Below are 26,950 nucleotides of genomic sequence, written 5' to 3'. Positions count from 1 at the left end.
AATGTCTCTTCAAGCCAGTGCCCAAATGTTTTTTCCTGCCTGTGCCTGCAAGCTTTATAGTACTGTGAATATTTATGCAAGGTTTGCTTCTCACAGGGGTTCCTTCTGCAAGCATACAAATACCTAGATATAAAATAAAATACATTTTACTTTGCTACCGACATTTATGTATAACTCTAAAAGAAAGGGTAATTCTAATACCATTTGTGATTCTACAAGATAAATAATGCAACCTCCATTAAGAAAGTGCAACTTATTCCCTCTGGCAGGCAGCCCAGGCTGCAAAGGAATTGGTGGTATGGCTTCTCCAGTTCACTTGAGCATACATGTATTGCTGAGGATATAAATAGGGAACGCAACTCTGCACAGAAACTGCTTTGTTCAGGCAAAGATTGTATGTTAAGGTGCAAAGTACTTTTTTTTTCTCAGTCTGCACATAAACCTGTGAAAACATGAGCGAAGAGCTAGGTATTAGTGTGGACTTCATGAAGCAGTTTTATGTGAAACACTTAAGTTGGTAGTAATAAGTAGTGACTGGGCAGTGTTTTTTTATGTGAAAAGCATCTGAGAAACATTACCTGGTTAATCCATATAAGATGAATATGTGAAAATGCTATACTTTGCTACATTATTTGGTCAGTTTGTTTTTCTTTATCTGTAACTAATAAGTCATCCTCCAGAGTATGAGAGAAATAAGTAGCGGTCTAAATCATAAAGGTCTAAAGTGCTCCTTGGAAGACTAACACTGAAGAATGGGCATGATAAAGTTGACATTTCAGTAATAATTGGAGGAACAGCTACTGTATTGAAGAGCTCCTGAATATCTGGAAACCTGAAGACTTTTTGTCAGAACCAAGAAGTGATGTGTGTTAGAAGAAGCTAGCTCTGATACTTTTGTAGGCATCAAAGCAGTTTTGTTTCCTGTGGCAAAGCCAACAAGCATCAGATACACGCTGTCAAAAAAGGAAAGTGTTGAGAGTTTCAAACCTACCTAAAAAGCAAAAGTGTAACAAAAAAAACAGAGCAAAAAATAATGCTCTCATTAAAAATTCACAAAGGGCAATGTTTGGATATATGTCAAGAACAGGCCTGGAAAGGATACTTTCTGTGGCAGTGTATCACAGACTGCCAGACCTGGGAAACAAAAGCTGACCAATGGGAAAATCGAGAATGAGAGAGAACAGAATACAGGAGAGATGGAACAAAGCTGTGCAGCCAAGAGAAGACAGAAAGTGGTAGAAATAACTTACTTGACCCACATCATTGCAGATAAACAGGTGGAAGAAAAAAACCTATTGCTTATTAACACAGCAGCTGTCATACTGAAGCAAAGCTAAATACATCTTTGAGAAATTCAAGATGCAATTCGTCCCTGTTGAAAGAAAATTACCCTGAAGATGTTTTTTGCATTCCTTATGCCTCCTTCCTAATTCAGGACATTTAACTTCTGCCTTTGTAGCATTGCTTAGCAGGGCACTGGTGAGGAGCTGCAAGAATGTGTCACTGGTATGCAGCTCCTTGCAGCAGATGGCTTCTGACAGCAGCTTCATTGGCTGAACTTTTCTCTCATTTTTGAAGAGAATGTCTGTTGCTTGGTGCTTTGTGATCTGTATCCAAAGCTACTGACAGCAGGGATTCAGCTGCAGCTTCTACCACTCAGTGCTGCCTGGAATCTGTTTAATTTCCAGCAGCGTGAAAGAGAGATTAAAAATGCATCACTTGTTATTGAACACAGGAATTTGAAAACCTCATGTCATCTTATCACATCATTCCAAACAGCTGAGCTGATACATTAGCATAAACTCTATTTTATTATTTCTCCAAAATAGGTAACCAGACTTGGTTTTTATGCACTCTGTTTTAATGCTTTTCCACACAGATGATCCTGTTTCTCCATATACAAGCTGGTTATTGAATATTGTTGAAACCAAACAACCACATCCCCTGCCCATGCCTTACAATGGAGGATGTTGGGCACCGCTTGTGGACTACCTCCCAGAAACCATCACACCCCGGGGACCCCTTCATAGGTGAGCAGTTTCTTGTTCTGACGTGTCAGACAGTGAGATGCTTCCTCTTACTGGTTGACCAACACCAATCCAACTGTCCCACCACTAAGAACATCAGAAAATCATACCTTCAATTTCTGCTGATTTCCAGTGCTAAAATCAGCATTCAGTGAAGGCTTGCAATTCTACCAGATTTCTACCAGAAAGCCTGTTTACAATGTAGGACATCACTTTCTGATAAGAATCAGACTGAAGAGACAACTAGAACAGAAAAGGAAAATTTCTCTTTCCCAAGTCTCTGTGGCTGCTATTCATAACACTTTTTTTGCCCTTGATCTTTTATTCTAACTAGGCTGTGCATATTCTGAAATTCCTCTTTTACATAATTTGTATTGACAGTAATAGTGTTCTTTTCAGTAATGGGTACTTACCTGCTTAATACTGTAACTAAGGTGCTTCAGCATTAATCGTACTGAGAAGAAATGCTACAAATTTGAAAATGTAAAGATTGTTTATTTCTTCAGAAATTGCCATCATGTTACTGTTTTCATATCTGCAAGAGGTTTCAAACTGATACTGTGATTTAATTTCCAGGTGCAATATTGCTGTCATCTTCATGACTGAGATGGTAGTGGATCACAGTGTGAGAGAAGATTGGGCTCTTCACCTCCCTTTATTGCTACATGCTCTCTTTTTAGGTAAGAGCAACAGAACAAGAAATTAAGTATAAATGTACTCCTCTCATTTTAGTTTAGTTTTGCTGAAGCTGTAGAGTTGTGTGCCTTATGTTTTTCATTATGATTTCCTAAAAAAAAAAAAGCCCGAGGCAATGCAGTCTGTGAATTAGTCTCAAAACTTTGAAGCTTTTGAATATTTTGGCCAATTTCACCCAAATTTGAGAGGTGGGTAGAAATTTGAAGGTGATTCACTTCCTAAAATATCTCTAAAAAACCCATAGCCCCCCCTGTGAGAAAATCAGGCAAAACTCAGCTTTTGTACAGTCTGGTTTGTGATGGGCAGGTGGACAGTCAGCACATGCCTTAGACCTCGACTACACACACCAGTGCTGTCTCTAGCCTTTGCAAAAATATTATGTAAGAGAGCTGAGATTACTGTATTGCAGAGATAGTGAAGGTAGGACACAGACCACTGGAAAGCAAGCTTCATTAATTTCACTGCTAATGGAATACTTTGTCATCAGTGTGTTCCCTTATATACCTGAGCATAGAGGTACTGCTTTTTCCCCACTGCTATGTCTGTTCTTGACCGTTACACAGTTCAGCCGGAGGGTGATACTTTCCTTATCCTGCCACTTAACATTATGAAAAGTGAGTGGCCTAATTTTTTAGCATACAAGAGTATTTAGAATTATAAAGCCATTCCCTAACTTCTGTGGTTGATAATAGTTTTCACAAATAAACACAGCCAGGCATTTGTGAAATAAATTTATTATAACTGGAGATCACAGTCCACTTCTCATTCAGTCACCATAGTTACCATTAAGTCTATTCACTGGCAATCTGGGAAGAGTCTGTTGTTCAGCAGGCAAAAAAGATTAAATTGGGAGGTTACAGGCACAATGGTAGAATATATGTGGTATACTTCTGTATATAGTTGAAGAAGATACGTCATTCTCCTTTTCTGCTACTCTGTTACCTGCTGTTCTGTTTGAAATTTTTTTATGAAATGGGTTTTTTTTTTAAATGCACACTCATCAAATACTCAAGCTTCATATATTCATATATTGATTTCAGCAAACATCTAATGAAACACAAGAGTAAGAGCCAAGACTGTGTTGGATGGGACTCCCAGGGTCAGTTTCAATACGACGTTTCACATATATTCTTCACTAAAGCTATTTTGTGGCTGCCCATAACAATTTTTTACTTCTTTTTATATTGCTGTGAACTTTCTAAGTGTAAGAGGGAGCTGAAAGAGAACTGGATAGGTGTATGAATCAAATCAATAACCTTCAACTGATCGAACAACATCTTTAGTATGATCAGCAACAAGTGTGAGAAAACTGGTGTTTACAGTAAGAAATTCTCACAAGAATAGATTAATAACTTAAGACAAGGGTAGTATGCAGCAGTGAGGCCACTTCAGTTAAGACAGCTGTAAGGAGCCATCAGGGGGCCATGCAAATAAACATATGCAGAAACAGAGTTACAGTATTAGTAATCCATTATGAAAATATCTTTACTGATTTGTTCATGCAATAATTTTTCAACTTTACAGTTTTTCATAAGAAATAAATAGAAATTTACGAATACCATTTGAGATAGTCCCTTGGTTAAGAACTCTCAAATCTCAAATGTGAAATTAAAGCTAAATGTAACTGGTAGCTAAATGTAACTGGTTTAGTGGTAACTAAAATGAGATCACAGCTTCCAGACTTCAATTTCTCTAGAGTTGTTATACCTTCTGTGGAAACTTGTTCTGTGTTTTGCAGTAGAGCTCTGTTGTGATGGTGTAAGTTATGCTACACATGTTAGCCAAAGGTGTGAATGTGATTGAAAATGAAGTATTTCTGTCCTGCTGCACTGTGAGCAGGCAGATGCATCTGACTGAAAAGGAAACTGGAAACTGGAAATTGGTATGGTGGCTAGCTGGAGAGCCCTGTATCCTTCCATTTATTGGAATGAGTGAGAAAATACTGAAATGAAAGAATTTGGCAGTGTATGTGTTTAATAGGCTATTGGATGGTTTGTAGTACTGATAGTGAAGTAGAGAGGCAGGCTGCTGGTGTGAACCTGCCTGTCAGTAGTGCCTGAAAATCACTGCTGTTTAAAAACTCTTTTGCAACCAGTGCAAAATTAGTTGAGCAGCTAGATTCCTTTCCCATGGAAATGTGTCCACATCACAGAAGTTTACCCGCTCGGGAACATTTCCAAGTTAAAGAAGGGCCCAGCAACTGGACAAGCACAAAGACTGAACTGTCCTTCTCACTTCATAGTTAACATATCTATGTCAATACTTTCATACAACCCTAGGGTTTAACAGGATTTCAGTCACAAGTACTGCCAATATAGAATTTATTTTTAATTAAAAGAACTTTTTATATCCTTTTCAGTGTATGTTAGAACAGGGTAGGATGGGTTCATTATCTCCTGGCAGGTGGAAGGAAATGGAGAAAGGAGAATAGGAGCAGAAAGCTGAAGAAGCTGAAAAAGAGGTGGTCAGGTTGGCCATGGTTCTTTTGGAGAAGCCTGTAGACAGATGAGTAAGACCAAGGATTACAGAACCCCCAAAGACATGCCCATAGGAGCCAAAAACTCATTGTTGAGAATATGGCAGTATGAGCAGCTTCATTTTTGCAGGCCAGACTGCAGAACCAGCGTGACTGGAATATATTAGAAAACACTTGACTTGAAAGACCTGTTGGCTGCTGCCACTTAGTGTAACGAAGAAGCTGTTTTTTAAAGGGAAATATGTCCTGAGGAGAGAGGAGCTGAAGAAGCAAACAATTCAATTTTTCAGCACTGAAACTGCCCCTAAATGGAAGACAGTATTTTTAAATATCTTGAAAGGTACTGAAAGAGATTTGGAAAGAGATTACTACCACAGAGTGCAGTTTATTTTACAAGCATCTGTTTCCTTTATATTTGCAATTTGTGAATTATTCAGGTTGTGTTAAAATCTTACAAACAGCCGTAGTGCTAACCAGATCAGAGTCTTTCAATTCTAGACCTTCAGTTTCAGTTCAGCACCCTGAGCTGGTGGCTAATTTCTCATGCTGCTCACTGGTAGCTGAAGTTCTTTTTTGAGGGATTTTGTCTATCAGTTCCTTCCTTAATAAATCAGTATCTACCTCTTACAGTTTGCACTTGTTGTAAAACTGATGTCTGTGCAAGAAAGCCAGCTACTGAGGTTAGCAATGTAATTACAACCATCACCAAGAATTTCTCATCTTTAGAGGTTTTCTAGCCGGTCCAGTTAACACTGCAGAAAGACAATGTATAAAGTTGTATTGCCACACATTGTTTTGTACCTCCTGTATGGGACCTCAGTCTGGAAACTTAACTATACACATACATTTAAACAAAAACACTAGTAACCATATCTGGAAATACTACACCTTTTGTTTGTTTGCACTGTTGCCATGAATTGCCTTGGAATTTTTGCTGTTTCTGGAATGTGAACTTGTTTGTTACTACTTCATATTCAGTGATTGCTGTAACCTTTTCTTTTAGGTCTTGACCATTACCGCCCTGAGGTCTTTGAACACAGTAAAAAGTTACTGCTTCACCTTTTGATTGCATTATCTTGCAATAGCAACTATCAAGCCATTGCATCAGTGCTTCTTCAGACCAGAGAGATGAATGAGACCAAGACTCTGACAGTACAGCCAGCATACTTGCCTGAATATCTTTATACAGGTAATAAAGCAAAAGAAGAAAAGAACATTGCATTATACTGTGAGGTTTTTGGAAGTAGGAAGTCAAGGTTACTTTCCTAAAATGTAACAGTTTTGATAAATTAGAGTAGTAAAGTGGCAAATATGAACAGTTCCCATTAATATTAATTCCACATTAACTACCCTAGAGATGTGCCCAAATTATTATTAGATAACTTTTCATGATAGTGAGAAAGCTATCTGATGTAAGGCAAAATATATAATGTAGAATTTTAAACATTAATGCGGCTAATAACTTCCTAACTTCCCCCTCAGGGAGCTGGGACTACTTTAAATGAGGGCAATCACTCCTCAACCTTCAAAAGAAATGAATAAATAATTCCCACACAGGAAGAGCAGCAAAATGTGCAGCTCAGATTTTCCATTATTAAATTAAATTTCACATGATATACACCCTCCTTTATATCACAGATACACTTCATTTCTCTCCTGAAATCTGTTTCTGCATTAGAAGGCTTACTTCAGACCTCTGCTGAGATAGGTGTTCTGTTAACTTTGGCCAATTTACCTGTTTTTAACAGGTTGGTTGGGAACAGTTTGTAAAAAGCTGCTAGCTAAATTTACTGTTGTCATGTAATATTATTAAAAGAAAGCATACTGTTGAGATTTGAAGGAATCATAGAACCATTGTAGAGTTACAGAGGTAGCATTAGTTGTCTGGGAAAGGGTGAGGAACTTTACCATACAGTGGGAAATGAAAATTATCAAATTAGTGGCATTAGTGGTTCTTTAGGAATATAACTAAAACAAATAGTTTGGCTTTATAAAGAATATTAGTTGATAACTGATTTTTTTTTATGAGACCCAAAAAAATTATTTTAAAGCAATGAGAAGAAGGGATAGGTATTTCAGATTAATGAATTAGTTTGGCCATCGAGGTTTCATTCTGAGTAATGTCTGTGCAAAATTACATCATATGTAAATTTCCTGTCTTGAGTTGTGTAGATCTCTTTTCCAATGCATGTCCATAAACTATTAAATACAGGATAAAATTCTTACATTAAAATTATATTATTGTTTTTCTGCCAGAATGAAAAACTGTTTTCATTCCTGTGTCTGAAAAACATAATTGGTACCCTTTGTCTGGGCCTCTCATGCCCAAGAAGTTATCAAAACTTTGTATTTGGACTCTTTTTTGAGCAGCTAATATAAAAAGTGAGAATATGAGTGAGTAGCTATAGCAAAGAATCCTAACTGGAAATACTTCAGCTCAGGTTTGTTTCACATAATGTCAGGCAACTAAATTTACAGTCTCCTGCAATGGCTTTTGTCAGCAGAGAGGCCCCTCCTGCTCTCAGTCTTCTCGCAAGGCCAGTTTTTCTGTTGTAGATACAGCCTTAAGAAAAAAGGTCTTAGTTTCTAATTTCAGCCTGGAAGTTGTGTGGTGAGCTTTTGACTTAGCAAAATTCTTACTCAAATGTTTAATCTTAATGCTGAAAATATTTAGTATGAGTAGTCCAGTGTTTCCAATTACTAAAGGTGTTGAACAGAAGCCTTAAACATTCATGTCTTCGTTTCAATTACATTTGTAAAATTAGGACAACATTATTGTCCTAAAAATTCCACCTTGCAGAGGTTTTTTCCTCATCAGAGTAGCCTAGAGAAGTGAGCTGAACTTTGCATGCACTTAGCCAAGTTCAAAATTCCCTTTACAAAAAGTTGTACTTCTGAACGTAAAATGTCCTGAAACATTTGTTTTTCAAGTACTGTAGCCCTCATACAGTAAAAAAAAAAATCTTGACTTTGATATTTTTCATTTTATATTGGATTCTGCACATTTAGAAACACAGTACCATTTTCACTCCCATAGCCGTTTGAGGGTTGTTATGTTCTGCAGGTTTTCCTCATGTTTCCCAGTAGAAGGTTTCTGCTCCTGACTCTGAAAAGAGCTGCTTGGTGGACACTTCCATCTGTAATGCTGCCCAACAGTGCATTCCATCTTTATCTCCTCCCTTTCGGCTGGCAGGTGGCTTTGACTTTCTGCGGGAGTACCAGTCATCTCCGGTGCCAGACTCTGGCTTGAGCTCCAGCTCCACCTCCTCCAGTATCAGTCTGGGAGGCAGCAGTGGAAATCTCCCACAGATTACACAAGAGGTTGAGGACATGGACACTGCTGCTGAAACAGATGAAAAAGCAAACAAATTAATTGAGTTTCTGACAACCAGGTAATGGAGATAAGCAGAGGATATGTGTGTACTTGAAACACATACTTTCATGTCTTCTCTACAATTATCTGTAGCAACTTAAAAGACTCAAAGGAAAATGACTGAGCTTTTAGAGTAATTACAGACTCCCATTCCTCTTTTATGAATACTTACAGAAGTAGGTAGGTACTTAAAAGCGCTACAGTGTCAGGAGCAAAAGAAAAAAATCTTGCTTGACAGAAATAAAATGTTTAATTGACTGATAGTATTATGTTCAACAATGAACTAATGGAAGAAGACAGTTTTATTATTATAAAATTAGATAGGAAGTGAACAGGTCATAGTGAAAGGTCATGGTGAAACTAATATTAACTACCAACTACAGCCAGCAGATTCTAGAAGCAATGTTAAATAAAAAACCAGGGATTTCTTTATGCTGCTCTCTAAATGGTATAACTTATATTTTAAAAGAGAGGTTTTGTAAAATACAGCATAGGAATATTTATTTACTTGTATTTTGCTCATAAAATTATGTTCGGTTGCCTATTTTCCAGGCTATGCCCCTGGAAATACCTAATTGCCTTTGCAGTTTATATATTTTAACTGATTACATTAACTTCAGAAAACTCAAAGAAATTTTGCACTGTTATGTATTTCTTTAAGGGCATTTGGTCCACTTTGGTGCCATGAAGATATCACACCCAAAAATCAGAACACCAAGAGTGCTGAACAGCTCACTAATTTTCTGCGTCATGTTGTATCTGTATTTAAAGATTCCAAGTCAGGTAGTAATTTTTTTTCCTTTCATAACAAAGAATATTGCCTCAAGGTCACACTGAATGTTTATCCTGTGACTTAGTAGATCCACTTATGCAGAAGTATGACATATTGTGTGTCTTAACAAGGATGTATGACATATGAAAGACTTGCTTTAAAAAAATCATGTTAGATTGGACTATGGCTGAATGTTAAATTGAACATTTCTTCAAAGCTGTTGGTAGGAAGCCGGAAGCCTTTTGATTGATTCTGCCAGATAAAAACTCCTTTATGTCCTGTTGGTAAAATACATAACAGTTACTAAGTAAATGTACTTTGTTAAATTTCTTCTGGCAGCAGAAATTTAGTTTTAATTTATTATGTTTTTAGAGTTTAGGAAATGTACTGATTGTATTTTGAAAACCAACAGTCACTAATTAAGTATCTTCTAAGATCAAAGCAGACTGCAGCATCAGTATTTATATTTAAGATCTTATCGAAAGCCTTCTGAAGCTAGTAGAAAGACTCCTAATTCGCTTTGGCTTTAGGTTTGGGAGTGTTCAGAAGTTACTGTGTTGCTGCCAGCAAAAATAAAGGATGGTTTGCAAGTTTGTCCAGGAATTCTAAAAAAATTTAAATCACAATAAGAATTTCAGGTTTTTGCTGAAAAACATTTGCAGATTCAGAATTTTGATTTTGCAGTTTATTTTCTTATATTCTGTGTGAAATAAATATAAACAGTGGGAAGTTCTCCCAAACACAGACATTTCTGCATCTCCATTTCTCACAGGGTTTGCAGGATACACTACAGTGCATATCCTCCCCACAGAGTTGGTTCAGCCTGTTGATGACCCACAGTAAAGTCCTTCATAAAAAAAAAAAATTGACATACTGTTTTTTGCTTAGGTTTCCATTTGGAGCAGCATCTGAGTGAAGTTGCTTTACAAACAGCTCTTTCAAGCTCTTCAAGACATTACGCAGGTCGCTCCTTCCAGATATTCAGGGCCCTAAAGCAACCCCTTTCTGCACATGCGTTGTCTGACCTCCTGTCAAGATTGGTGGAAGTTATTGGAGAGCATGGAGATGAGATTCAGGTATGCATGTGTACATAATGCTTCTTGGTACTGTTGATTTAATGTATACTTAATTTAAAATTACCATTTTAACAAGGTGTTTTGGAGTTAAGTGATGCAAAGTAGAATGTGGCCTTGGAAAAGGTTACCTCTGAGTTTACTGAATCCGTATGTACCTTATCAAAGCCTTCGTCAGGCTGTTGCAATCTTATATAGCTCTAAAGAGAACAACTAGAAAACATTTAGTAAATGTCACTCAAAATGAAATCTTTTTTCCCCTTTTCACATCATTAATTTGTGCTTAAGGAACCCATCATCCTATCTGATGTAATCTGACAACGTGAAGTAGACACCACCTCATTTCTCAGATGTTAACATCTTTTGGAATAAAGAATTCCACACCACCCATAACAATACAAAACTTACACTGACCCAATTTGATCCAGTCCTCTTTTAGTGAACTATGATGTTCATTTGGTTTAGCTAAGCAGACTAAAATTTTACAATCAGAGACTATTAATTGCAAGATTCAAGACTTAGTAAGGAGAACTACTATCTCTTAATAAGAAACAGACTGACATCACCTCCATGTTTTACTTAGGTAATGAAACTGCCACAAGACAACAGTAATTTTCTGTCACAACTGCTTGTGCAGAATTTGTGTCAGTGACCTGCAAGTCAGAGGTTCTGTATGCTATTACGAGTCCTCTGATGAGATATGTGCCCTTCTTGCATGCCTTCATAGATCATTCAGTGCAGTGGCAGAAAATAAAACACATTTGTAGTGACATTTTAATGTTCAGGGCAGTGGCATTGATGTGAATGTTGTTCTTTTTTCAGGAGAAATTACAGGTTTTCAGTAGGTGCCTATTCCTTTTATGAACTGAAGATGTTTAAATGTTCACTATTTTGAATGTTTTTGTTGAAATGGTTAACCTCATGCATTGATAGGGGTATGTAATGGAGGCACTACTTACTTTGGAAGCTGCTGTGGATAATCTGTCTGACTGTTTGAAGAACAGTGATCTTTTGACGGTGTTATCACGGTAAGAGCCTGTTCTAACTATACCTTTTTTTTTTCAGTGTCTCATGATATTAAGTGTGCAGTGCTGCAGTCTGACAGCATAAAATAATTTTGATAAGATTGAGCTCATTTGTAACCTTTAGAGAACTAGACTAAGAGCACATATCAGTCAAATTTTGCGATAGTTAAAATAACGTTGGTACAACTAATGGAACTTTACAATGCATTGTAAATTCTGCCTTGCTGCCACTTGGCTATAACTTACTTTAACATCATTAAATATATTGTATTTTTTGCACCTTTGTACCACGTACATGAAAACATATCTGGGAAGAAACATATTTTTTGTAATACTGGTTTCATTCAACCTGTCATTCTCAGATAAAGTATTCCCCAAGAAGTAAATGATCATAGTTTGTTCTCCTCAATAAAACTAGGGAGAATTTTGTCCCATGTGTACATAACCCATGGCTTTTGCCAGACGTGTAGACCATTTTTGTGAAACCCATGGCCTTAAAGTAGACCTTTGTGCATGGACCGAAATTGCAGGCTCCTTCCATAACACAACTGTTGACAGTACTGAGGGAGATTAATGTCTATCTGAGTCCTCATAGCAACAACAGAATAGGGAACGTTTTTGAAAAATGTCCATAAGTAACCATGCTACATGCAGAACAAAAATACAAGAGCTATCATTTCTGAAGCTAGTAGGCAGGGTGCTATGTATTATACTGCAATGGCAGAACACAAGTATTGCCTTTTGATAGAGTAGAGGTAGGCAAATACAGCTTCTACTTTGTAAACTAAGAGCTATTTGTCTTTCTTTAGTGCACATTTCAGGAAGGAGCAAGATGAAAGGGCAAGAAACACTCCAGAAAGCAGTAGGATGCAGTGTTCTTTACCCTGGCACTATTGATTCCATAAGATCCTCTTCAAATATTATAGGCAGTAGGGACTCATAGCATATGAGGTAGGAATGGGACCAGAGAGTCAGGAATTAGGCGTTCTCCAAAACAAACTTCCCTTGCGTGTTATCAACACAGCATGTTCATCTGTACAGATAATTAATAGGGATTTTCTGGGTCATCACATGAGAGTCCATGAGGAGGCATATGTCACAGTGCCATTTTCTGTAAACCATCTTGAAGAGGTCTTAGGATACATACAGGCAGAGAAGGATGCAATGACAAGCAAGAACCTCGGCAGACACATGACAGGTTTCTTGAAGAAAATGTGGCATATTTGTGGTTCTGCTTAAGATATGCTGTTTTTTCTGATCATAGTTCTCACATTAGCCAGTAACCCATTGGGTGTTTTGTCTACCAGCTCTGCCAAGTTTGGGGTTTGCTCCACTGATGAGGGCATTTTAAAGACCAAAATTGTTTTCAGTTCTACCACTGCCCCGTTATATGGGCATTTCCACAAGTCACTTCACAGCTCTGTATCTCTTATCCCCGTGTCATTCTTACCTGTCTAGACTGTAGGCTGTCCTCCTCTGGTTTGGTGCAGTGCCCTGTGAACCTCACTTTAGTCATGTCTGTGGCCACTTCTGGAAAAAAAAGACAGGCTGCAATAGAAAGTGTGGTGTTTTACTTTTTCCATTTAAATATTTATTTACAGTTTCATAAATACTTAACTTGCATCCAGTTTGTACAAGTTTCAAGCTGTGCATTCACACACTGCAATGTATGTTATATATTTTTTTTTCAGTTCATCTTCGCCAGATTTAACATCAAGCACCAAACTAACTGCTAACCGGAAGAGCACAGGACAGCTGAATGTGAATCCTGCAAGTGGTAACACAGCCACTGCTGAACGAAGCAGGCACCAGAGGAGCTTCTCTGTACCCAAAAAGTTTGGAGATGTGGACAAGTCCTCAGACCCACCACGCAGTGCCACACTAGACAGAATTCAGGCATGCACCCAACAAGGCCTGTCCTCTAAAACAAGAAGTTCATCTTCTCTAAAGGACAGTCTCACTGACCCATCCCATATTAACAATCCAACCAACCTACTAGCCACCATCTTCTGGGTTGCTGTGGCTTTGATGGAATCGGATTTTGAGTTCGAGTATCTGATGGCATTGCGGTTACTGAATAAACTTCTGGCTCATTTGCCACTAGATAAAGCTGAAAACAGGGAGAAGTTAGAGAAGTTGCAAGGGCAGCTGAAGTGGGCAGACTTCTCAGGGCTTCAGCAGCTACTCCTGAAAGGATTCACCTCCCTTACTACCACTGATCTCACACTACAGCTCTTTAGTTTGCTGACACCGGTCTCTAGAATATCCATGGTGGATTCCTCTCAAGCTATAGGTAAAATCAGTATACTTTCCTCTCTATCAGTTACTGGTGCTTTGACATTTGTTGACAGACCTCATCAGGCTATCTGAACAAAACCGAAAATGGCACTTTTTCTTTCTCTTCTAATATAGCATAATGTACTTTTGCTTTGAGCTGGGTGGGCTGTTTGGAAATTTCGTAGCAGTATAACATGTTTCTGAAAAGTAAATGTATTGCACAATGAAGTTTTAGAAGAGAGCAGTCGTGTATTATTTCACATTTCATTTCTAGGGCTTAGCAACATATAAAGTTTCTGAGTGCTGACAAAGTAAGCATATGTAAGGAGATACTGTCAAATTTTCTAGAACCTATTTTGGCCAGTTTTTCCATTTAATTATTTTCAGAATATTTCAAATGACTTGATTTTAAATTAGTGCTTTATGGGATTTTCCCTAGAAATATAAATATCAAAAACTCTTGTACACTTTTTAGATAAACAGCAATAGCACATTAGTGAGTGAGGAGAGAGGCCTGGGTGATAAGGAAATAAAGCAACATTTTGAAATTCCAAATTATTTAGCTGAGGATGTGACCACTTCTTAATTATATTTCTTGAAGAGAGTTTCTGTATTGTCCCAGATTTTTACTACTGTGTTTCAGTCAGAAACACAGATATTAAGACAACTGTGCAGGTGTCACAACTAAGTCATAACAAGCTTAGACACAGACTAAGGGGATGAATGCCATGGACAGCCTGCCCATCTCTAAGCACCTGTGTGGTGCCTGTGTTCCAGACTTCAGTTGGGCAATTCACACATGGGCTGTGACAGTACCATCTGGAGGTATCTTTTCTTTTCCCTGAGTATAGAGGAAGCCTAGGGAAATTACGCTCCTAACTTAGGCAACTTGTTTAATTGTGTAGGAGAAGATGGAATGAACGGTTAGAAAGTTATTTTCATAGAACAAATTCTTGCTTTTCAAAAAACAGATTGTGTCTGGATACAGTTTCTTGACTTCTGAGCTCTGAGCTCCCACCTGAACTGGAGCAGCTTTTGTTATAGCTCCCCATTACAGTCACTACCTGTAGTTCATCAACTACCTTGAGCTATGAGTTGGTGCAGAAGAGCTGAATCCCAGCTCCAGACAGAGCTCTTACACTAATGACAGCGGCTGGTACTTGGTGCAGGAGCCATCTCCTGGCTTCAGAAATACCCATTTGAGTAGTCTCATCCGACCAGTTATATCAGAATTTTTAATAATAGTAACGACAACAACAACTTGAACAGTATAAAACAATGGAAGCTGTGCCTGGCAGCCTGACCAAAACAGTTGTTCATTTGTCAATACTCACTGAATTTCTTTTTGTGTTTTAGCAGCAGTAATGAAAATGCCACCAGTTAAGACTGTCAGTAAGCCACTTAAGTGGAAAAGATACACATACTCTCTAACAGAAATAAGATACGTACTTCTGTGAGATATTTTATCCTGTAAATACTTGTTTGTGCAGTAGTGTTTGCAGAAACAGGTTCATGCTTTATAACAGTACTGTTGCCTAAAAGATATACTCTATTTTCAAATTAAGGCCTCTTTAAGACAAATGTGGCATGGCCAGTGGCATGAACAAGTTGACAGAGTCTGTGTGAGTTTACAGCCAATGTAATATTGAAACCGTGACCTCCCATGAAACACCAACCTAAAGATCACTGTGGCTTTTGCTGTCCAAAATACACATTTTGTTCTGTGTTTTCCTGTTCTAGGATTTCCACTGAATGTTTTGTGTCTCCTGCCCCATTTAATTCAGCATTTTGACAGCCCAAACCAGTTTTGTAAAGATATAGCCGAAAGGATTGCTCAGGTATCAAAGTTATTTACTGTTTCATACATCCTCAAATCCTGTAAATGCAGTTGCCTTGTTCTTAATGTGTTTTGACATTTATATTTAATTAGGTTTGTTTGGAGGAGAAGAACCCCAAGCTATCAAATCTTGCACATGTCATGACCCTTTATAAAACACACAGCTATACAAGGGACTGTGCTACCTGGGTAAATGTGGTTTGCCGTTACCTTCATGAAGCATTTGCTGATATTACTTTGAGTATGGTTACATATTTGGCTGAGGTAAGTTTTCAAAAACTTTTTACTGTTTTAACTCTTCTGTTCCCTTACAACCCAAAGAGCTGAAGTCTGTCTGCAGATTACCAGGGAATCCCTGTAGCTGTTACTTATAGTTAAGAATAAAAAGCAAAAATTAGCAGAAAGAAAGGGAATTACTGTAAGAAATCAATATTGAATGCTAAAACAAAAGGCAGCAAAGGTCTGCAGGGCTGATACGTCTTAAAGCAGCTTCCCTCATCAGCCAGTCAGATTTTCCACTCTGAAAGAGAGAGAAACTGGACATTTATTTAGATTCCACTGAGGAAAATAAGGGAAGGACTAATTCCAGAAGGGGTTTAGCAGCAGAGGTAAGATATCATCTACTATATAAGGATCTGGTTCTTGATACAAATTTGTATGCATTCCTCTAACACTGAATAGGATCATCTTGCTGCCCAGGTTTTCCCCTGTGCTCATCACTTACTCCTAACATTTCTCGTGTGCGGAGTATAGAGCTATTGTAGTGTTGTTGCTGGGGTTCCAAGACTCAGTTCTGCTCTTTAGCTTAAAGCCACTTGATCTTCTGCCTTGTGTGTTGGATCGGTATCAGGACACCATTTTGTTGTAGAGTTCTCAGATTTATCCCTTCACTTCCCTGCTGTAGTAAGATGCCTTCAGCCTCCCCTCTCGTGCAGGGAGAAGACAGTTCTGTATTCATGACCTAAATTCACTAGCTTCTTTATAGCAGCTTTGTTTTTTGGAGCAGATTCATTCTCCCTTCTGCCAAAGGATCTCTGATACTGACTAAGCATCTCTGATTTTCAAGAGCCTTTCAGAGCACACTTGGCCCTGCTACCTCAAGTTCCAGTTCCTCACCTTGTTTGCACATGGAGGCTCTAAGTAAACAATCATATCAGATCTTAACTGATGGTGAAAGCCATAACTCTCCTGTAGGAGACTAAAACAGGACCTTGAGGTTTTTCAGTGTATTTTCAAACTCAAAAAACTCTGAAGAACTATTAGCTCTTCAAAAAGAATCACAGAATCATCTAGGTTGGAAAAGACCTTGAAGATCATCCAGTCCAACCATTAACCTAACATTGACAGTTCCCAACTACACCATATCCCTCAGCGCTATGTCAACCCGACTCTTAAACACCTCCAGGGATGGGGACTCCACCACCTCCCTGGGCAGCCCATTCCAACGCCCAACAACCCGTTCTGTAAAGAAATGCTTCCTAATATCTAGTCTAAACCTTCCGTGGCACAACTTGAGGCCATTCCGTCTGGTTAAAGAGACTCATCCCCAGCTCTCTGCACCCTCCTTTCAGGGAGTTGTAGAGGGCGATGAGGTCTCCCCTCAGCCTCCTCTTCTCCAGACTAAACAACCCCAGTTCCCTCAGCCGCTCCTCGTACGACATGTGCTCCAGACCCTTCACCAGCTTCGTTGCCCTTCTCTGGACACGCTCGAGTAATTCAATGTCCTTTTTGTAGTGAGGGGCCCAAAACTGAACACAGTAATCGAGGTGCGGCCTCACCAGTGCCGAGTACAGGGGTAAGATCACTTCCCTGTCCCTGCTGGCCACGCTATTTCTGATGCAAGCCAGGATACCATTGGCCTTCTTGGCCACCTGGGCACACTGCTGGCTCATCTTCAGCTGGCTGTCAGTCAACACCCCCAGGTCTCTCTCTGAATCCCCCAGAGTCTCCTTCACAGCAGAAACTTGTATTCCTAAATGCTGTAAAAATTGAGCTTTAAAATCTTTCTCCTTTGCTTTCCCAGCCTTAGGAAAACATTTGCCCCCTGTTTTCCCTTCAGTGCTCTACATACAGTTATTAGTGCTGCAACACTTCCACAAAGGCCATTGCATGATCTTGTTCCCCTCAAAACGGGTTTAGACATGCATCTGGAGACTCTTTCCTTGCACTTCCCCCTTGCTGTGGATTGGCACCACACTACTATATTAATGGCAAGTCAGGCAGGTTTTTGGGCGTAATTAAGGCACATTCCTCACATAGCACCATCATCGCAGGATGACAGAGTAGTAAGCTGGACTTCCTTTCTCTGTATTTACATTGACTGCAGCTCTGTTGAGTCATGTCTGCGGAATATTTGTATGGGCATAGGGTAGCTGCCAGTCTGGAGGAGGAGCAAGAGACAAGAAACGATCTTGTTCAGCCTGGTGTGGCCATGAAAAAGATTTTTCCAGCATTCAGAATATGTTTCCCCTTTTCTTCTTAGTTAATTCCCAGACCAGCATAAACAATGTGCTCCTGTCTCCTGTAAACCAGCTGTGGTATATACTGTCAATAGGTAAAGCCAGATGGGTTAACAGCTCCAGTGGGTAATCCACAGTTGAATGTTATAGTCATATACATGGTTACAGAGTTTTGGGCTTTAACAGTCCTGGCTCAGTCCCCAGTGCTTGGGCCTGGGGGGTACTGTGAGACATGCAGTGTTTAAGAATAACAGAGGAAATCTATGTTGCAACAGTGACCCCTCCAAAGACACAGGTATACCTTCAGAAGGGGACTTTCTACCACAAGTTAAGACTATGAGAACAAATGCTCTCGGCAGAAGGTAAAAGCTTCAGTTATTGCCATTCAGGCAAAAAATTGCATTTAACCTATTTGATGGCAGTTAGTTGCTGGTGCTAGGGGTATGATCCTGACATAAAATAAGACATTTCAACTGTCGTCTTATCCAAACCTTACAGTAACAAGCAGTGCTCCTTACTCAGTTTTACATATTACAGCTCCATCCACAATAAATGATCATTTCTTCTAGAAAAATACTTGGGGATCTCAAGGATTTCCTCAAGGATGAGGAAAGATCACTATTTAATAGTGCAGTAGAACTTTGAACCTCCACTACCAAAATAAGCATACAAACACATTACTGAAAGCTCACATTGATTTTATGTTAGGTTTTTTTCATATTTTTAAAAATCAACCTCGTACCATGAGAGTATAATCATTCTATGAGTATGTCTGAATTTACATGGGTCATTACATTTACATGTTAAACTAGTGATTCAAGTCCAGGGTCATGCTTGGAATTAAATAGCTAATGCTATTAATACAGAAGAAGGGACAAGAGACCACATAGTGCATAGTAACATGCTCATGGTAGATGTTTCCTTCTCCTCTCTGTTAGATAGAGGATTGCTTGTGATAGATAAGCGGTCATAACCTGTTCAAAACCAAGGAGTCACTAGAGAATAAGACATCTGTGTTGCAAGGGGAAGCATGTCCTAGATGAGGCATTATCCTAACAGCTTGTCTATCAGATGTGGCTTGTGAAATGCCTTCTTTATTTTCTCAGTGGACACAGAAAACAACTGTGTGACTGACCAGCATAGTCTAGGAGCTGAGTATCTCTTCTCACCTGCTGCCAGATTTGGAGGGGTAGAGGCGATTATCTCCTGTGGCAGCACCCCAGCAGCCACATCAACCAGCAGCAGCCAGTTGAGGCAGCCCTTGAAGGAGGAGTCTCTGCTCTCTACCTAGTCCTGGGTTAGTTGCTGCTTCAGAAGGAGGTCAAATGTTGCTAATGGAATGTGGATCCCTAAACCCAGATAAGACCCAGATAGTTACCACACACTAACAGGAGAGGAATCCACAATTCCTCAAACAATTCACATGGACCAGAGTCAAAAAAAAAAAAATCTTCTTAAAAATACAGTGGAAACTCTTTGTCCTGGAACACAGCGATCTAAATGATGTTACCACAACTCCATCACTTCTGGCAGCAAAAGAATTCTTATTGTACTAAATGCATTTTAAAGTTGCTGTTCTTTTTTTAAACTGAAATATTCTTTCTTGTTACAAATGTATGATGTATTTAAGTATACACTTGGACTGTGAATCACCTGAACAAGCGAAAACTGACACAGTCCACAAATGTTAAGAGTTTAAGGGCCAAAAGCTGTTTAAGTCAAAGGATTCTGTGGATAACAAATGTATACAAACTGGAATGGAAATTAGAAGCTTTCAGAGATATAGTTCCCAGAATAGCTTTCTAACCAGCAATAGAGACAAAATTCCCATTATTTCTCAAGAATTCCTTTTCCTATCACAAAAGTGATTATCAGATGCAGTAGCCTCTGTCAGAGAACAAAAAAATTTCCTTCTCTCATCCAGATAGTTTCTTCTAATCCTTTATTCCTACACTGAAAGAGTATACTAGGTGATGTGCTGGATCATATAAACTATTTAAAAGAAAGGAATCAAGGCTTCCATTGCAAGATCCTAATGGAAGGCAAGAAAAAGTCTGTAACCCTGTTTTGAATAAGAATAGCTAAGCACATTTTATCTCTCAGTAAAGGTATCCATGGGCTGAAGCAGGTTACCATGTAGTACCTTTAATTTAAAAACTCTTGTTGTCTTTTTGTAGATTAATAGATGAGGCATAGTGAGTTCCATCTATTGTGCTGTTAATGGAATGTGCCTACTTGATTTTTTTATGAATCACTAATTACTACTTACTTTTACTGATGAAAGAAATCAGAAGATATTTAGTGGGATGAGATAGGTGTGGCCTACCTGATCATTCCATTTTGGCTGGCATGAAGCGTTCTCATTCAGTAAAAAGAGGAACCTTATTCAGGCCATCAAGGGCATCTAATAAATTACTAGACTCCACTTGGATAACAATCGATATTTTTCTCTGATGGAAATCATGAGGCAGCATAGAGTTTTTATAAGTAATTGATTTCTAGATCCTAATATCTCTAGTAACCAATGTTAGAAGAAATTTTTTGTCAGCCTGAACGGAAGGATAGAGTCTAGTCTTGAGCCTCTGGTAACCTCCAGCAATAACATTTGATTGCCTCTGAAATTTGTGGGGTGGGACAGTACCTGTCACCAATGAAAGAACATGCTACCTTCCAGGAAATTTTCAGCTGAGATATTTCACACACATGTACAAACACAGCATGGCTGTACGCCTTCTGAATTACTGTAATGTATATATATGAGCACAGCTGCCTTTCCAAGGTTCATTGTGATATTCTGGGATCTACGCTCAGGTGTTCCAAAATTCCGGGATTTAGATCAAGCCCTTCTTTGTATTAGCCTCTGCAGTAAGAGAGCCCAGGGACTCCATCTCCTCCTTAACAGAAAATGTTTCCTTGGCAGTTACAGCCAGTGAGCACTGGCAGTGAAGTATATTTGGATAAATATATATTGATGCCTGAATAGTAGTAGTTTTGTTTCTTCAGCATGTTTTCTTTTTTCTCACTGACTTTCAGCAAGGGTAGGCATAAAAAGATACTCCCTGTTTTTATTGGATGTGCTTCCCCAATTACAGTGTAAATTTTGCCTACTAGTCTACTCAACTGCTGAATGTGTTTTCTGGATAAGTTAGGCCAGACATATATAAAAAGTACGTTTCCTTATCAAAACAGGCTAGCATTTGGCTCCCAACTTAAAGCTCTTTTATTTCACACTTGTATCATCATCACTTGTAAAATGGTTGTAAAATGGCATTGCAAAATAAGTGAGTGAAGAGATATTAACAGTACAAATGGTATTGATGAAACTAGTAGCTTTTTCTATAAGAAGAAACATTTCCAAATTTAGTTATCTTCACTTTTTTTTTAACAGCTACTAGAAAAGGGCCTTCCTAGTATGCAACAGTCCCTCTTACAGATGATCTACAGTCTTCTTAGTTATATGGACCTGTCAGCTATTCCTGTGAAACAGTTTAACATGGAAGTGCTAAAAACCATTGAAAAATACGTACAGGTAAATACTGTATCTTCTTTATATTAACACAGGAATTTAGCAGTATTTACTATAATAATTTTATTTTTTATATAAGAATTCAAGACTAGATTCACAGGGAGGACTGCAACTGTCCAGTGTAGTATCTAGTTTATAAATGTCCTAATGCCTCACAGACTCCATGTCCTCAGATAAAATGCCCAGCTGTGCGTTCACTGCGTGGGAAGGAGTAGGCTGCAGCCACACTACATCAGGAGCAAGCTTAATACCGGGCAGAGCCTGACTGACCACTCTTTTTAATTATCAGCATGAGGGAGATGTGGGATAAGCACTTCCTTTCAGAGACTTCTGCACCTAATTCTTGGCAAGCAAAAATACGTATTTCTGCTAGGAATTCACAGCTGTAAAGAGCCTGTGTCAAATCAGCTTTTCTATTAAGTGGGGATTCTGCCCTTATATTTATTCATACTGATTAAGACATTCAGGTAGGAGATTTTAAATCCTTTGCCAAGTTGGCCTTGCACTCAGGTCTCCCAGGTTGCAGGCCATTTCCCTAACAGTGACATCTTAGGCAAGTTTTGGTCTCTACTGTTGAAAACATTCTGCAAGTGTGTACCCTGTCACTGGCCAAGAGAGAGAAAGAACAGTAGTATTCCAATTCTACATTTTTATTATGTGGCAAAAAATATGACTGTAAAATGTAAATAATCTTGAATGTGTGTGAATCTTTCATTCTGTTTGCTGATTAAATATACCTATTTCTAGAGCATTCACTGGAGAGAAGCCTTGAATATCCTGAAATTGGTAGTTTCTCGTTCTGCCAGTTTAGTTTTACCATCCTATCAAAACAGTGATCTTTCAAAAATGGAAATACATCGAGTGTGGAACAGTGCCTCCAAGGAGCTACCAGGGAAGACTTTAGAGTTTCATTTTGATATTTCAGAGGTACTGTTTGTAATTCTGCTACTTAAAACCTTAATTCTGTCATTTGATAATCCTAAAGCATGTGTTGCAGCTTCTTAAGAAAGCTGAAAAGTTGGGAAAGAAAAGAAAATTACTAAACTGAGTCTCTTAAATTCTTTTTGATTCACAGTGACATATTTAACAATTCATGCTGGAGGGCTCTTTCTGATTTTTACTAGATTTTTTTTGTGAAGGAATTATTAGTTGTATTTAAAATTATTTGGCAGAAAAGCTGTGTTGCAGTTATGCCAACTATAATATATAAGTATATGATATATATAAAATCCCCCTCCAAGCATCTTATACCAATGTTCTCTGTAACTGTTAAACACAGAAGTATGTCCTTTAAGGGAGTACTGCCTGACTTCTGACTGAACTCTTTTACAGCAGTCTTTGTCTTGCAAACCCTGTACACCTTTTAACTTTGTAGAACTGAATGGTCCTAGTGACTTTAGTGGGCAACTCACTGTATTTATAGTTATGAACCTGCAGGACTGTTTGCAGCATTATAGACTTTCATATAGATAATAGTAAGACTTCTAGGTTGAAAGGAAATCTGAACATAAAAAGGCATCTTGTACTATTTATATAAAGAGTTTCTTCTTGCTGTTTCATGTAGGTATATCTCTAGAAAATGCTGAGCATCCTGTCGTCGATCCAATAAAGCATTTTAATGTTTGTTGGAAGAGGGCCAGAGCGTTCAACACTCTTCAGAAAAAAACATTAAAAACATGTGCAAGAAATGTGCATTTGAAATAGATTTCATAAGCTTTCTGGGTTTTTTGATGGTTCTTATGTTAGAAACTGGTTTGACAGTTGCTTTGAGTATTAGCTATTCATGAACATAAGCACTACATACTAAGTATGGCAACTGTTACTCAGACGTTCACAGTGGAAAATAACATGCATACCAAGTGGCATGAAATTTGGTGCACTCCTTGTTTTACCCCTGTATATGGTCTTCAGAGTAATCTTTTCCTGCAATAAGTTCATCCTGGAGCATAGCACTAGTAAATAATTACCTCTCTATTTAAGACTCCAATTATTGGGAGACGGTATGATGAGCTGCAAAGTTCTTCTGGACGAGATGGTAAACCCAGGGCAATGGCTGTCACCCGGAGCACTTCTTCAACCTCATCAGGATCCAACTCCAATGTCCTTGTTCCTGTGAGCTGGAAGAGACCTCAATACTCTCAGGTAAACTCCTTTTAAGTAGCCCACTATTCATTAACAAGTTGCCCTTGGAGAAGCTGAATTAGCACACACTTAGGTTCTTAAATGCTTGTGCCCTCTGTGCCCTATGCAGTGCTGCTGGCTGGTTGGGGCAGTGGCAGCACAACATCTGGCTGTGTGTTCTGAATGTCTTCCTTGGACTCAGAAATGGACTGAGTTATGTCTGTCTTCTTCCTGCCAGTGTTTTTCTTTCAACCTGCAGGAAATACATCTCTTTAAGACTTCTAATTCTAGGTCAGATTTAGTTAAGAATGACAGGTGAGTTCAGATACTAGCAAGGAGAGCAGATAGACAGCATGTGCAGCTTTCTAAGTGTTGTTTTCTTGGGAAATCCGGTAAAAAGAATTCCTTGGAAAACTTTTTCTAAAAGTGATGTTTGGTTACCTTATTGATTTTTGGTTATCTGCCAGTTAAAATAAAACCATGCAGAATAAATTTATTTATTGCTCTTTTTTTTAAATATAGCAGATTATATAGCAGTGACTGAGGCCCAATTCTGCAAAAAATAATTATGCATGTGTTTAATTTTAAGCTTCTGAACTGTCCACACAATCCAATGTTTCCTTATTATGCTCAACAGAATTAATAGGCTAATTAAAAAATAATAAACACCAAAATCATTAACAGCTATTTTTATGTTTCCTTGTATGCATACTTACTCTGAAAGCAACCCTTAGAGCACTTAATGACTAATTCTTTGGTTCCTCCTAATTAAAAATCCTTAATGTATGTTTCTAGCCACCAGGAGAATGGGTGGTTAAAAAAAGACTCAATTGAGAAACATCTTCTTTTCTAGAAAAGAACAAAGGAAAAGCTGGTGCATGTCCTTTCTCTATGTGGTCAGGAAGTTGGGCTGAGTAAAAACCCTTCAGTAAGTAGCCTTGTATTGACCATTTCTTTGTTTCATTGTGTCCTAAAATTTAAAAAGAACTTTGTTTCCCAGAGTTGATGACCTGATTTGCAAAGTTGCATGTCACATTACTATCACTGTCATTTGTGTTGGCCCATGCTGCATTTGTCAGCATATACACCAGTGAGTGAATGGCCCTCTCACTTAAAGATGATTTACTTACAGAGCTACATACAGTTTTTCTGTGAGAGATCTGTGATGTAGGTTTTACTTACGCCATTTCAGTGAGTGGAGAGTAACAACCTCTGGTATTACCAATCTAGAGCCTTTATAAAGTAAAAAATTAAATTACAGAAGTAAAACTGGAGGGGGGGGGCATGTCTGATTTTTCCATTAGATAGCTGTTCTAATGTTACTCTTTAAAAATTAATTTTATCTGGTGCCAGGAAATGGGCAATAGATCATTCAGGGTAGGAAGCTCTTAAAATAGTTACTAAGTATTTTCTACGGAGACAGGAAAATTTCTGAATGTTTTCTGGATATGTTGTATGCCACTTGTATTATGGCAAACAGTTCCTTCACTTCTGCAAGACAGGGATGTTGCATTTTTGTAACTGAGTTGCAGATATAATTATTTTTAGTAGGAAAGGAAAAATTGCAGCTTGTTTTATTTTCTAATCTTGTCATATTTTTGAACATCATTTTTAACTAGAGATTTTTTGATGAATTTACTATCTCATTCCCTTGACAGTATTTTCTTTGCTAAGTTCTCTGAATTTTGTTCCTATAAATGTATATAAACATCCAGGCAACATCAGTCTGCAGCCATTAGGAGGTAGCTGTAATATTCTTGGACGCGTTCCTGCAATATGAAGTTGTTTCTTTGTACAAGTTTAATCTGAAGGCACCTGTCCAACATAAATAATAAAGAGTGTTCTAAAAATACTCGGTGAAGGAATTAGGTGTGTACTGGAAATACAGTCTTCCGAATAAGCAATTACAGCTTTTAGGAAGAAACAACCAGAGGGAACAGTTTGTTACAACAGAAATCCTTTGAATTGTAGGTAATTTTTTCTTCCTGTGGTGATTTGGATCTGATTGAGCACCAGACGAGCTTGGTGTCTTCAGAAGACGGAACAAGGGAGCAGGAGAACATGGATGATTCAAACAGTGAACAACAATTCAGAGTCTTTAGGGACTTTGATTTCCTAGATGTTGAGCTGGAAGATGGGGAGGTACAGTATATTTTCTCTGAAACATCTTTTCTGTTAAAACAGTTTGTTATTCTTTCTACTAAACACTATACTCTTCTTGTAACATAAAACTTTAACTGTATAACTATAAATTTAGCTTTGAGTTCGGATTATTTATAATGTTCACTTAGTGTTTCTTTCAGTAGCATAACAGTAAAAGGGTACCACACCCTTCCTTTCCAAATCTACTTTAGGAAACACTGCAGAACTGTTACTGGAAGATAAAGTGTCTGTTCTAGTACCTTTTCAGTGAATTTACTTTTAAGTGAATTTATTTTAAGTACAATTTTTAAAGGTCTAAATTGTTAACAAAAATATATTTGCTGATTAAAAACCTATAAAATGAAATTGTTCCAAATCTCTTGGTTCAAGAGTAACCCTCCAAAACATGAATTCAGGCCTTCAGGCTGTCGTTACTCCTGCAACTGCTGATGAAATCACTAATGCTTAGAGAGATTTACCTTCCACTCTGCTTAGGTGTCTGTGATTTCATCATTTCATGCAGGAGCTAAACAGAACCCTGAGGGCCCAGATCAAGTCTCAACAGGTGAAGCCTGTCAGCTCACCTTGAGCTGAAACTGCTGAAGGGAAAAAGTTGAACTGCTGAATTTTGGGGGGCTACACCCTTTAACCTTGCTTATATCAAACTTGGAGTATTTCTTTCTTTTTGGGTGGAAAAGGCCAAAAATGAATATCCATTGCCAAACAAGTCTAACAATTGTGTTGCTATTTAAAATTTTGGAAATTGTTAACTCTCTTGAAGTACTTAAGGTGCAGATATTCAGCAAACCTAACAGCTTAATAAATTGTCTTGTCATAATCTGGACTCGATTTTAATATGAATTCTCTCAGGCATCACTCTTAGCCCTGAGAAGAACATGTGTACAAGAAGAACTAATCAGTTTCCTCCCTAGTTGAATTACAGTAACAAAATAATTTTTAGGTAAACAGACCCCCCAGGTATGAACTCATGTACATCTGAATTTTATTTTTCTTCCAGTGAAGAGAAAGGATGAAGGAATAGAAGGAGATTTCACAGAGTCCTTATTTTCCAAGTCAGGAATCTCTGTATCAAAATACAGTAATTTTGGCTCACAGCTGCCCATGACTTTGCTAAAAAAAACCAAA

The 26,950-nt window shown here is 38.2% G+C and overlaps 1 protein-coding gene across 4 annotated transcripts in view; it reads left to right on the top strand.

Moving 5' to 3' along the window:
- Nucleotides 1-26,950, top strand: part of FRY (FRY microtubule binding protein) — a 198,494-nt gene that overhangs the window by 139,088 nt on the left and 32,456 nt on the right. For all 4 annotated transcript variants that reach the window (XM_074815878.1, XM_074815877.1, XM_074815876.1 and 1 more), the window contains 15 exons: nucleotides 1,880-2,030; nucleotides 2,604-2,707; nucleotides 6,203-6,388; nucleotides 8,393-8,591; nucleotides 9,234-9,355; nucleotides 10,233-10,420; nucleotides 11,351-11,445; nucleotides 13,134-13,735; nucleotides 15,460-15,557; nucleotides 15,650-15,820; nucleotides 21,404-21,544; nucleotides 22,289-22,468; nucleotides 23,522-23,683; nucleotides 24,516-24,590; nucleotides 25,634-25,804. In XM_074815878.1, coding sequence (XP_074671979.1) covers nucleotides 1,880-2,030; nucleotides 2,604-2,707; nucleotides 6,203-6,388; nucleotides 8,393-8,591; nucleotides 9,234-9,355; nucleotides 10,233-10,420; nucleotides 11,351-11,445; nucleotides 13,134-13,735; nucleotides 15,460-15,557; nucleotides 15,650-15,820; nucleotides 21,404-21,544; nucleotides 22,289-22,468; nucleotides 23,522-23,683; nucleotides 24,516-24,590; nucleotides 25,634-25,804 — 2,645 coding nt within the window. The remainder of the gene's footprint in view (nucleotides 1-1,879; nucleotides 2,031-2,603; nucleotides 2,708-6,202; nucleotides 6,389-8,392; nucleotides 8,592-9,233; nucleotides 9,356-10,232; nucleotides 10,421-11,350; nucleotides 11,446-13,133; nucleotides 13,736-15,459; nucleotides 15,558-15,649; nucleotides 15,821-21,403; nucleotides 21,545-22,288; nucleotides 22,469-23,521; nucleotides 23,684-24,515; nucleotides 24,591-25,633; nucleotides 25,805-26,950) is intronic.

The sequence above is a fragment of the Strix aluco genome, chromosome 2 (genome assembly GCF_031877795.1).
Source record: "Strix aluco isolate bStrAlu1 chromosome 2, bStrAlu1.hap1, whole genome shotgun sequence".
NCBI classification, from domain to species: Eukaryota; Metazoa; Chordata; class Aves; order Strigiformes; family Strigidae; genus Strix; species Strix aluco.
This window is presented reverse-complemented; position numbering and strand designations above follow the sequence as displayed.